Source organism: Oryza brachyantha, chromosome 3 (genome assembly GCF_000231095.2).
Source record: "Oryza brachyantha chromosome 3, ObraRS2, whole genome shotgun sequence".
Taxonomy (NCBI): Eukaryota; Viridiplantae; Streptophyta; class Magnoliopsida; order Poales; family Poaceae; genus Oryza; species Oryza brachyantha.
The window spans coordinates 27,346,696-27,360,683 of NC_023165.2; the positions used below are offsets into that span (position 1 = coordinate 27,346,696).

Consider the following 13,988-nt stretch of genomic DNA (forward strand, 5'->3'; position numbering starts at 1 on the left):
GTTCAAGATTATGTCTAGCAATGTCAGGATAGATACTAAATAGATCTAAATTGTTGTCAAGCCGATGACCGATAACTTATCGGCTGGTACTTCAATAAAACAATGAGCAAAATACATTAATCTGATATAAACCATCTGATAAACGCAATCTACTAGATCGAACCAAGTCGATACAGTATTAGATTGAATATGTCAAATAGCAAATATCAAACCAACGTAGATCGTCCAAAGTGGTTGACCAGATCAACTCAAGACACGAAAATGATCTAAGCTGGAACTGATATGATAACTAACAATCGCACAACCAAATTAGAAGATCGGACCGAACCAAGACAATTCTAATCTAGCTAATACGATTACCTTGGCCAACAGAACGTAAGACTTGCCCCTCCACCGGAGATCGATACGATGCAGCCCCGCATCAGGTGTCAAGTTCCGCCGGTGTTGAAACCACGGTGAAGAGGGTGGCAATGCGCCGAAAGTAATTGATCTATATTGAGAAGTAGATGATTTACAATGACCCAGAGCATACATATTTATACCCTTGGATGGATAGTAGTCCATGTCGGACACAACACATGACTTCTAATAGATAAAACAAAATAACAAACAAGTTATATTTGGACTCTAACTCTAATCCCTATTCGATACTACACGGTTTTTAATAGATAAAAGCAAACAAACAAGTCCCAATCGGACTCTAGTCTTTTAGAGATAAAATAAACATCATAACTAAATCTAATTAATAGATAAATTTACGCTGTCATGCCTTGATCTTCACGATTACCTGTTGAATTCAAACTCTTCCGGATAAAAATCATTAATTGATGAATGTATATAATATATATATATATATTAATTACCATCCATATAAATTTAGACAAGACTAAAAAGTCACATTATAACACGGATGAAGTAATAAGGGATATTTGGAAAAACAGATTTTTAGTAGTGTGTGTATGCCCAAAGAGGTTTTCGATTTGTGGCATTTGGTATCGACGGTTATCGAGCTGAATGTGCATGGTTAAGAATCATGCTTAGAAAGGATGACTTCTGCTAGTCACAGCAGAAACCGCATAATGTAGTACCCCAAACACACAAGTAGTTAACCTTGGTAAGAAAGGGATTGTTGTGTCCTTTCCACTTTATCGCGTGATCGACTATAAGCAGTCCAATAAACACGACATGGACGGTGCGATGGTTCTCTTCTCCAAATATTTGTATTTTGAAATGGTCGTAGCGTCAGGTTCAGATATATATAATGCAATTGAGTAAACATCAAGTTTATTCCAGATACTACGAGTAAATCTAGCAACAGGACAAACATTTCTGCGAGCTTAATCATCATGTTGGCTACTGCTCATGGACCCTAAAAGCGGCCTCCTCCGTGGAAAAAGACAGAGAAAAATACTCTTTCGATGAAAGCCTGCAGCATCGGTTGCTCGATTCGATCTACATACATTCTGCTCACAGACTCGAGTGGCCAGTTGACATGGCGTGTGCAAGAGCTTTATGTGCAGGGACTTAATCGGAATTACCGATGTCCGATCCTACATAATTTTTAGTATATCTTAACTATCTAAACAATATAACAAAAGATTTTATCGCAGGTCATTAAAATCGGCTTACCCTGATGATTATTATGTAGCTCCGTCTCAGCTTATGTGCAGTTAATTCGGACCACGAAGTGTTAGGTATGTAATTAAATCCTGTACTGATCCCGTAACCATCACATGGAGAAAAGCAAATGAACAGATTTCTCGAGCTGCTAGCAGCAGTCTCATCGTCACTGTCTATTATCGATTGTCTCAGTACTTTGTTCTTCGTCAGCAGCCGATAAAAAGAGATCAGCGAGGCAACGATACGGTGTGTGTATATATATATATATATATATATATATATATATATATATATATATATATATATATATATATATATATATATATATATATATATATATATATATATGTATGTATGTATGTATGTATGATCGAGACGAACAAAAAGCAGAAAAGAAAAACATGCCAGATGAGATGCTCTGTAGATTGTCATGGATATATGAGGACATGTTCAATGGTCGAGACAACGGTGTATTTAATTTTTGTGGAGGTGTAACTGACCAGGATGCAGTTACACACAGAAAAGGTATGAAAGCATAAGCTCAGCGAATTATACTTACTTAGCAGCGGAAATATGGCACGTCGGCCTAGCTTTTCAAAAAAACAACCAGATAGCAAGCAGAAGACCCAACAACACCACAGGCAAGCTCGAGCGAAGGAAGCGACCCTAAAGCAAACAACCTTGATGAAGACCTGCTCTTCTAAGCCACATTTTATGCAAGGGGTGAGTACAAAAGTACCCAACAAGCCAAAACCATAAATAAACAAGTATAATATATGCAAGGAGTACAAAGGAATAAGGTTCATCAAAGGAGTTCGATAACAAGCCTATCATTAATAGTTTTGTCATACTTTCATAAACATTTAATTCATAAAAAGGTATAAAACGATACTTTAAAACAATAGTAATATTAAATCACCATTATTCTCATCATTTTCAAATCCACATTTTAATTATAAAAGAGTACTCATACCATGAGAATAGGAATCACCCTATGACGTATCTCCATTAACCGGGAGCACGGTGTATTCGAATATTGTACGACTCTGCAGTGTCTGCCCACCTTTACCCGCACGATATCCACAGTTTGCAAGGCTGTAAATAACATAATGTAATACTGCCCCAAGCTCATCTAAGATCCACCTAGCGGGTTAAAAGATCTTGTGGCTATTGGCCCCGTCCCGAACACGAAGGGGGTGTGTTCCAACCCGCCACAACTTCCACCTACTATTGAGCGTCTCAGAGGCACATCAGCTCCTCCTGACCTCTCTTGGATATACACAGTACCCTAGGTACACGCAGCACCCTCACTCAACAATTCTCACCAATACTCAGTGGCCAGTACACACCTAAGACCGATATTGCCATATACACAGATAGGCTGCAGATCATCAATTCACTGAAGCAGCATACGCTAAGTTCGAATATCTCGATCATGAGGATGGACGTAATTACATCACTTCACATGGCATAAGAAAATTATTCAAAATATCATCTTTACTCAGAATTAACCTCCATATTACTCCAAACGAGTGATTCATATCAAAACACATTTTATACGGGGTTTTGGTGGTATTACCCACTACAGTATTAGTCTGATGCATATAACCTATACCTAGGTTATCAGGAAACAAGATGTGGTAGTTTATGGTATTGAAAATAATAATGAATTAAGTATAGGGCAATAACTAATGTAATAAGATTATTTGAAAATAATGGTACACCAAAATAACTTTACAAATAAATAATACATAAAATAACTAAGTGGTTCTCTACTTATTTCTCAAGTTGATCAATGATAGATTAATGACTTGCCTTGCAATATGTGGTTTTCTAGGAGCTTCAACGTAGCCATCTAGGTCCACATCAGCTCCTGCGGTGACTTGATAAACTTTTTTCCATACTATCTAGCGCATGCACACAAGAACCAACAATAAACAAAACTATAAAACTAAAAGCTATAAATAAACAATAAAATAACAACTCAAGCTGGAGCTAGAAAAAGATAATAGCTGGATAGGAAATGGGAGGGATTCAGAAGACTTTTAAACTGATCGAGGGCTAGGAGGTATACCTAGATGGTTATGATTTGAGTTGGAATGATGTATAATATGGATTAGAAGTAAAAGAAACCACGATATTATGCTATGATTTATGTGGCTCTGCATATTGCGAGATTGATTTAAATACTACATGATAAAGATCGAGTATAACTTGAGGCAAGGGTTGATTCAGATGAAAGATAATATGAATAGACAATAGCTGGTTGAAGGTTAGAACTTTCTAAGCCATTGGATAGGAATGATAGCTTAAACTATATATGAGAAATATTATGTTGTATTGTGTCGAAAAAGAAAACAATAGGTCAAATGAGGTTATTTTGTGGTAAACAACACAAACTTGGATTCAGGAAAATATCAATAACCGGGTTACTGTATGAGTTTGTGATACCATGATCATATGCCAGCTTGAAGTGATGGTTTGAAGGGATATTATGGAAAATTGAAGGATGGGTAGATTTGAATAGGCTTTAGTTGTTTCGAAGAATAAGGTTAGGATTGGAAGTTCGGACAGATATGGTTTAGGGCTTATAATAGCGATTGATAATAGTGGAAGCTAGAATTATGTGGTGGGATGGTTATGTTATGTTTATATGTGGCGCGATAGAATAAGTGGATGATTAGGTTAGAAAATAACGTTGGTAAGCTACTAAACTATTGAATTAAATCAATAGTTCGAATTGTGGAAGGCTTAACTTATAGGAATAAAAGAATTTAGAAATTAACTAAAGTCAAATGGAAAGAAATGATGTAGGAGATCGATGCTTCAAACATCGTCGATATGTTAGGATAAACTCTGGATTTGACGGCATAATTATTCAGTGTAGCAGAGTGACTAACCAAATAATAATACATCGAGTCAAAGGTCAAATTGATTTCGAGTGGTTTCGCCAGTACTAATGAATAGTGAACCATAGGATCAAAATTAGGATTATGATTTCGGAATCTTGGATGGTGATGAAAGCGGTTTCATTGGACTTGAAAATAATACAAGGAGTCTAGAATAGGTCTCGAATTTGGAATTGGAGGTTAAACTGATGGTCAAATTGATTTAAAGGGAAAAGGGGAATTTTGGAATTATTTTCGAATAGGAAAATCAATATTTTCTCTCTCTTCTCTTTCTTCTTCCTTTCACTGTCGTTCTTTTCCTTCTCTCTCTCGTTCTTTTCTTTCTCTTCACAGGGAGCGGTGGCCATGGGATGGATGGGCGCCGGCTGCGTGGGAGGCTGGTTCTGGCCGGGGAAAGCGACGTCGGCAGCGGGAGGCGGAGGGGGTCGCGCTCCCCTCGGTGGCAGCAACCAGGAGGCGGCCTGCCGGGCTGGCGGTGGCGGCCTGGATCAGGCGACGGGGGCAGCCGCGGCGGCTTTGAGTTGGTTCGAGTACGTCGGTTACGACATGAGTGGATTAGTACGTGGCGAGAGGAGATGATATGGATGACGACGATGCCAACGTCGGTTGCAGTTTCTAGCGACGCCGATGATAGAGATGAAGACGACGCTAGTTATGTCGGTTGATTGGGGAGCTGTGCGCGGTGGAGGTGCTGGGATGGACTAGCTGGCTCGGACCGACTCGGTTCCGACTGGTCCGCGCGGGTTTAGGCTGAAAGGAAGAATATTAAAATATATATATTGATTTTAACTGATCCGAAAAAAAGGTCGGTAGGGGAAGAGAAAAAATAGATTTCGGATCAAGATATATAAGATATATAATTTTAGAGATTTATGGAATGAATTCGGATAAGCGAATGCAACAGCGATTCGCTAGGATTCGGTGGAACCCTCCAGGTAACAAATTTTAATAATTGGAATAAATTTAGATTATTTAGGACAGTTTTAGATAGTAAATAAATTAATATGAGGACTTTGGAATTTGAATGGGTGAAATTTAAATAGAGATTTGATGTGGAGACTTTGGATATAAATCAAATAATACAAAATTAAATAAACAAGTCTAGAATTTTTGGATATCGGTATGACTTTAAATAAAATTTATATGAACACCGGAATTTTATGGTATGAACTTAATAAGCAGATATTGGCTAAAGAAAATAAATTGACATTGATCTCTAGGATAAATGGTGGGAATCGGGTAATTGTTAATTACAGATGAATTTGAATTGATGGCGGAGATTTAGGTGGATTGCGGCGAAAGGAAAGGATAAAAGAAATGGAATGAGTTTTAAGAGCTCCAACGTGATAAAAACAAAGAACAACAACTTAAAATATTTCACAAAAATTTTATCCTAAAATTTCGAGGATGTTACAATTTTCTTCCACGTCATATTGATACAACACATGAGATAGTGTATACAATGAGGGGTTAATTAGGCTATATATACACTATTTTTATGTACACTAGTTTTGGTCTAACAGAATGAAGCGGTCAAGGGAGGCCATCTCTTTATGGCATTCTGGACTGCTTAATCAAAATGTGTTACTTATTTAAATACAAAGGCTGTAACCTATTAGATTAAGATCTACACGTAACTACATATATCCAGTACACATACATATACACACAGGCTAATGGTGCAATGAAAGACAAAAACACCTGTAGAAATAAAATTATAGAGACTTGCAACATTAATAACGACAAGAAAATTATTCATGGTATGAATCCATATCAGGACATTACATTATCATTATTCAAAATAAAAATAAAAATAAAATTGCATGATTCTTGTTTGAATGATAAAAAAGAAAATTACATGGTTATTATTCAAAAGTAACAAAAAGGAAAATAATCAAGCATGTGGATGACCATTTTTTTCTTACTAAACCCTTGCCAAATATGCTCAACTAAATCGTTCTTAAGTTCAATATGTTGTGATTAGGGGTAGACAGAAAGCTCGTGGCTCGTTAGCTCGCTCGATTCGTGACAAACTCGAGTCGAGCCCGACTCGACTCATTTTATTTTTCTAACGAGCCGAGCTGGCATTTTAGCTCGTTAGAGATAACGAGCCAGCTCGAGTTGGCTCATGAGCTGCTTACGAGCCTTAACGAGTTAGACCAAAGACACGTGATTCGCTGTCGTTCGTCGATTCCACCCAGGAATGCATGTGTTCGGTACTTCATAAGTTCATCATGTGATTGTTGGTTCAAACTTTAATATTTAGATACAATTTCATATGATTTACATGTTTGAACTAAAACTTAGATTGTATAATCTATTGAAAATTGTTTAGGTTAACTTTTTATGCATTGGCTCACGAACCTAACGAGACAGCTCGAGCTTTATAACAAGCCGAGCTGAGTTAGGTTTTTAGCTCGTTATGATAACGAGCCGAGCCGAGGCAGCTCGTTATCTTAACGAGCTAGACCGAGCCAAGCTAGCTCGTTATCCACTCCTAGTTGTGGTTGAGCATGAACGGCAACATTTCTATTCAATACATCGACGAAAGGAATATTAAGACTTATTTGTACTTCTGGAGATAAAGCATAGAATGTCCTAGGATTTTCATTCAAGTCCAAAAGAGTTAAAACCATTTCTTTTTTATCATCAACTATCATGTTGTTCTTTTTATATACTGTTGATTTAAAGGAGTATCCTAGTTCAGCTATACACACATATCACCACCTATCTCAGTTGCAATAATCTGTCCTCTTCGCTATCACACGTCAAGTAAAAAACACCATTTTCACAAAACACAAATAATAGTTTCTTTGAAAACAAATATTTTTTTCTTTACGGGCCTATGCAATCCTCGTTAGATATGTTGTAATACACGGATGTATTACTTCTGAAAGGCCGAAGTTAAATACTATGTATTTGTATAGTCACGTCTATTTGTAGAGAATTTTCCAATACGTTCCAATGTTTGTCGAGGAAAACTGGAAAAGGTAGAGAACAAAACATCCACCTGAAAGTCCATTTCACCTTTCCAAAAAAAGAGCTCCATTTCTGTTCCGTATAACCGTGACCAACGCTGCATGCCTTTGATGATCCCAGCGTTTGTGTGCAAAACTGCAAATTGATGGCGATTTGCACAATAATGTGATCGCTGCCATGTCAGCGTTAGGCAAGTTTACTAGCTTCAATTCCCCCGTTGCAGATGCCCAAGCCGGTGTGAAATGTTTCTTTTTTTCCCTCAGTAATTTTTCGATTTGTGTACACAATAATAGTATTTGCGGTTAATTATCTGGAGATATGCATGTACACAAAGCTAACAACCATGGTTAGAAAAACGACGACTTTGGCAAGCACAGCCTGTGATATCCTCGAAATGGGATTGATCTACCTTTGTGGTAACCCAAAAAAAAGACAGATAATTTACTGCGTCATTTTTCCAGTCTATCGCATGTCCTCGACTACAAACCACAAATTAATCCACTGTCACATCCAAGGCTGTAGAAGTAAGCAGCGTACGTAGGCCGCACAAACACAGCAAACATGTAGCACATGAGCACGATAGTGCCGTCGACCGCAACACATAACACCATCATCATCATGCCATGGGTAGCTAGCAAAGCAGGCTAGCAGCAGTACGTCCGATGAACACGACAGCGAGGGAAATTTAACTTTTTTTTTTCACTCTTACGAGTCAAATAGATTTATCACTCGCTGTATATAACATATATGTTCTTATGAATCTATGACAGGTGGACACAGTGGTAAATCTGTTATGAACATTCGTAAGAGTGATAAAAAATTAAATACCCTCGATAGGGACGGCAGCAAGGCAGCCGATAAAGTGAAGCGGTGTATATTTTACTGTCCTAATTTTATATTGCGAATAATAAGTATATAAAGTTTTTATTCATAATTTTTTTTATGAAACACCCAACAACCAACACATAAGCTACGTACATGCTAAACATTTCTGGGCAGCACAGGGGATAGCTTAATCATCATGTCCGAGAAAAAAAAATAACCGTTTGGATCGAAGCGTGCAGCTTCAATTTGCACGATCACAGACAAGCTGCGAGCCTGCGACGATGTGTGCTTCGAATGGTCCATTAGCATTCGCGTGTGCGGTAGCCTTTACGTGCATACGAGGTTCACCAAGCGTGTAATTTTTGTTTCTGGTGGTACTGAATTCTGAATCCGAATGGAAGAAAACTAGTGACCCTCACAAAAGGAACACCAAAGCTAGACAGGTTTCTCTCAAGGGAGCTAGCTACCAGACCAGCAACTCATTATCTCAGGCTAAAATATGGTGCTATAATTACGTTGCTCTTCTTCGTCAGCAACAAATGGGAATAACGACCAACGACATGGTAGGGATGACACAGGAGTAGAAAGAATAAGAAGAAGAAGAAAAAAAAATCCCATGTGTGTTGTAGGTGACATTTATGCGTGTATAAATCCCAGGAGATAAAAGGAGCAAAAGAGAGTTCTCTTCTTTTGCTCCCAGCCACTCACTCAACGCCTTTCACCGGTGATGCTATCGGCTATGCCCACTGTCACGACGCAGAAACACACACAGATTTTCTTTTCTAGCTCAGATTGGTGACATTTTAGTTTTTCTGTCTTCTCGTTGCAAAACGAGACCAACCAACTTGGTTCACCTGTGCCGCCGGCCGTCGTCGACCGACGTGTGCTGCAGCGGCATCGATTTTTAGCTTATTTGGCCGTAATTGCGGCTGGATTCTGGGCGGATTGTTGAGAAAGAAAGACTGTGTGTGCAGGCCAGTTCTGTTATTTTGGGTGATGGATTTGAGATGCTAAAAATGGGTTTAGTGTGTGAGAAAGATGACGAGCTGAGGGTGCCCAGGTAGAAGCTAGAGTGGTTTGGAACAGTCGACCATGCTGTCCTCGCTAGCAGCCAATTCATATCCCCGTGGAGTCAAAAAATCGATGCAGAATTTGAAAGAAATCAGCCATGCATAAAATTCCATCATAAAAACGAGTGAAATTTTCTAGACCAAAGTTTAGTCTCTTAATAACTCCATGGTGATAACCTGATAGAGTGACAGCAAACCAAATGGTTCCCCATATGGGTGAGCCGATGGTACACCTGTATTGCCCTAATGTCATCTCGCTGTACATCTGTCATGATGGGTTAAGCTGCTGTTCATCAATCTTGATCCTAATCCAATGTAAATTGCTCCATTCTGCAGATCAGGATGATGTTTTCTAGCGTTCAGGACGGCAAGAAACGAGTTCATCCATATGGATGTCCATTTCTGGGTCACCCGGACTCACGATGAACCGAGACCATGCAGCTGCCTGATGCTGGGTTAGGTAGACAAAGCAAGCTCCAAACATGTTCAGGTTTTCTGAACTTTTTCATCATCTCTGACACGTTGGAAACATTCGTTTGATTTCGTTTTCGTTTTTGGAGTACAATTTTTTCAGTTTTCAAGCCGTTCAATGTGTTGGATTTTCAATTTGACCAGCTCGTTCCAGCGCCCAGGAGGAGCAGCACTGGCACCTTGCGCCCACTTTGACCTCTTCCCGGGGCGAATCGATTCGTCCGGACAGTAATGAAATCGTTCGAAAGCTCGACCCAGCTTGTGATTTTGTCACGAATCAGATGCAGAATTCAAATCGCGACGAGAAATCGATGGAATCGATGAGCATGATGTGGATCAAGGAAGAACAGGCAGAGATGTGGCACCTGGTTGGCTGCGACGCTTTTCCCCCAGCCGCAGCAGCGAGCTCGTGATCACTCCCGGGCGGATCGATCCGGTTCCCGACGTGCCGGCGCAAATGCAGCTGCAGGGTCGCCGCCGTGAGGACCGGGGCCACCGGCGGAGGCCGTTTCTCCGGCGAAACGGCCGGCGACAGCGCCGCCGGAGGAGGCGAGCCTGGGGTGAACTCGCACACCGGGGGCGAGGGGCGCTCCGAGGTGTGTCAGTTGCGTCGCGTTCAATCCGGCCGTAGACCGTCGGAACGGCGACGGATCGGCGAGATTCCAAGCCCGGCGGCTTCCCCTGCTAGACTGCTACACCGTAACGCCGGCTAGCCGGAATGTTCGCCGGAGCACCACCGCTCGCCGGCCGGAAATCCCCTCCAAACTCACACAAATCCGCCGTCCAGACCAGTCCGGCTTCGCCGATCAATATCTCACGCAATATCCAACCAAACACAACAAATTTACACTCGTTCGAAAGCTATGCTCCGTGCCTAAAATCTGGAGAAAACCGCAGTCCAATTGGTGCAACGGATTGCGAGAAAATCGGTTGCAAATCCGGAGGAGAAGCACACTTTGGAGGCCAGGTTCGCGAGGCGGAGCAGCCAATCCAGCTGGGGGGGGGGGGGGGTGGGCAGCAATCCGTGGCATGGGATGGCGAGCGCCCCCGACCGTTGGATGGGCCACGATCGGACGGCTGCGGTTTAATGTGGGGCGCGTGGGGTGGCGATCCGTGGGGTGGCCGCCTCGGCCAATCAGAGCGCGCCATTGGGGTCTCCCCGTCATCGCGACGCCTCCGACTATTTAAGCACCGATTCCTCCGCCCCGACCTCCTCACCCACCTCCGGCGAGCAGCTGCTCCGGCAACCTCCACGCGCACCTCTCTCTCTCTCTCTCTCTCTCTCTGCTCCGGCGAGGCTCTCGCGCGCACGGAAGCGTCGGTTAGAGCAGTGCCCTGATGGCGACCGACGTGGCAGCGGCGGAGCCCGAGGTGGCGGCCGAGGAGACCGCGGCCGCGCCGGAGACCACGGCCACCGCCGGGGACTCCAAGCCGGCGAAGGAGGCCAAGGCCAAGGCCAAGAAGGCCGCGGCGCCAAGGAAGGCGCGCTCCAACGCCGCACACCCGCCGTACGCCGAGGTGAGTGAACACGCTGGATCCTGCGCTGCGCGTGGTTCGCTTGTGCGGTGTGTTTCTGTGACCCGGATCTGACGTGTGGTCGGTGCTCCGGCAGATGATCTCGGAGGCGATCACGACGCTGAAGGAGAGGACTGGGTCGAGCCAGTACGCGATCGCCAAGTTCCTCGAGGACAAACACAAGGACCACCTGCCGTCCAACTTCCGCAAGCAGCTGCTCGTCCAGATCAAGAAGCTCGTCGCCGGCGGCAAGCTCACGAAGGTGAAGAACTCCTACAAGGTGCCGCCGACGCGCGCCCCCGTCGCGGCCAAGCCGAAGGCGAAGCCCGCCGCCGCCAAGCCCAAGCCGAAGGCGAAGGCCGCCGCTAAGCCCAAGGCGGCTGCCAAGCCGAAGGCCAAGGCTCCGGCCAAGCCCAAGGCCGCCGCAAAGCCAAAGGCGGCCGCCAAGCCCGCCGCGAAGACCAAGGCAGCGGCGAAGCCCAAGTCTCCAGCCAAGCCAGCCGCCAAGCCGAAGGCCGCCACCAAGGCGAAGGCCAAGCCGGCCGCGAAGCCGAAGGCCAAGGCCGCCCCCAAACCCAAAGCCGCCGCCGTGACCAAGACGAAGGCGACCTCCGCACCCGCCCGGAGGCCGGCCAAGGCGGCGAAGACCTCAGCCAAGGACACCCCCGGGAAGAAGGCGGCACCAGCAGCCAAGAAGCCCGCCGCAGCGGCCAAGAAGGCTCCCGCCAAGAAGGCCGCGCCAGCGAAGAAGGCCGCCGCTCCGGCGAGGAAGGTGCCGGCCCGGAAAGCCAAGAAGTAGAGCTCCCCGGCCGAGTGATCTAGGGCTTCATGGTTGTTTTTCTTAGCTGTTTCTTTTTCCTTTCTTCTTAGTTGCGAGGAGGGCCGAGGGGTACTAGCTTGTAAATTTGATATCGAGGCGGGGGTACACTGGTCATTTCGTACCCAGGGTGTGGTGCGACGAAGACGACGGCGACGGCGAGACAGATTGTTTTAGGGCACTGTATTTTCCGATGAGTAGATTGGTGGAGTTTTTATTGTTGTGGTAACAATCCCTGTGATATTTGTCGAAATCACCTTAGCTAAATTACGTATTTTAATTCACTGCTAATGTATTGGCTGTATTTGATCTGAAATTAAATAGAAGTTTGTAACTTGCCGTGTGATTTTGGCTCAAAATGAGTATGTTTACGCATTGTGTTGTACACGCAATTTACAAAATTTTCGAGCTGGCGTCTAGATCACGTCACTTTATGAGCTGTAAGAAAATAAATAGCTTTTAAATCTGTACGCACCTATGGTCAAATTTGAATATTCAATCAATGCATTGGTTAATATATTGTTCTCTCAAATTATTTCGCATATCCACAAAGGTTTTACGGGCCTATACATTTCATGGGCTTCAAGAAGCCCAGCAAAATTTGAAAACTTCAACAAGGGAGAGACCGAGAGCTACGCTTGGGTTGCATGTCCGAACGGCTGCATGACAGGTAAGAAGAGGTGTACGTGGCTAGCGCCTGCGTTTGACACGTGTAATACTTGGGCTTCGCCTGCATAACGGTCGCACGTGGATGCCATGGGGGAGGACGGAGGCCAGGGCGCCTCGGTTTTTGAAAATTGTCCGGAAATGTAGGTGGAAAGTAAGTTTCGCTGTACATAACTGCCGGTGACTTGGCATTATTTGGATATGCGCTGCTTTTGCTTTGAAATTATTATTTTTTTCACTTTTGACCCTCTCCCTCTCGGGTTTCTGCTACCCTCTCTCTCTCTCTCCTGGCTCCCTGCTGCTTTGAGTGCTTTCTCTTCGTACTTGTACGCCGCGTTTGAACCGACCGAGCCGGCCCACACCTCCCTCCGGCTAGGCCTAGTGAGGATGATAACGCTACCGTGGCACATGAACCTGGGAACAATCAACAAAAATTACTCTTTCCATAAAAAAAAGACATAATTGTTGATCTTATTTATTTTTTTAAAAAAATAGTCATACGTAAATTACTATTCCATCTGATATAAATACAAATATTAATCATAATTTTTAAATAAAACGAATAATTAAATATTATATCTAAAACCCAAAAAATATGATATTTTTGGACGAAGTGAGTACTTTCTTGTCCCGTTAACCACAACAAGCCATTGCACTGTTGCGTGCATGTCCGTTCAATCCCCATATGTCAGATGATATTTTACTCCTGATATATCATCCCAAACAATCTCCTTGTATAGTAGTAGGAGCAAGTATGTATATCCAATAAAAGTATATAGAAAAGTGTATTTTTAGAATTTAAATTTATCTCACATAGAGTTATTTGTGGAGTACGAGATAACTAGTTTTCCACACGGCTATTTAAGTTAATTTTATGTTATTTCTTAAAACTAATTTAGCTCTATGATGCTAGAAATACATTTACATTGAGAGAAATGGAGTACATAAGAGCAGGAGTAACCGTGTCCGTGCTGGTATATCATATGCGTCTCAACTCTCAAACAATGATTGTATTAAGATTAGCGACGACACTAAACGTATGATATTTCTTTACGATGAAGTTAAGAACAAACACGGACAGCACGGCGACACCGTTGTTCGGCTCCATTCACGCCG

At 42.9% G+C, this 13,988-nt stretch overlaps 1 protein-coding gene across 1 annotated transcript; it reads left to right on the forward strand.

The window, feature by feature from the left end:
- Positions 1-11,089: 11,089 nt before the first annotated feature.
- LOC102721068 (histone H1-like) lies at positions 11,090-12,488 on the forward strand. Its single transcript, XM_006651847.3, has 2 exons — positions 11,090-11,392; positions 11,487-12,488. Exons 1-2 carry the CDS (start codon positions 11,213-11,215, stop codon positions 12,186-12,188), a joined length of 882 nt encoding a protein of 293 aa, XP_006651910.2. The 5' UTR covers positions 11,090-11,212; the 3' UTR covers positions 12,189-12,488.
- The last annotated feature ends 1,500 nt before the right edge of the window (positions 12,489-13,988 follow it).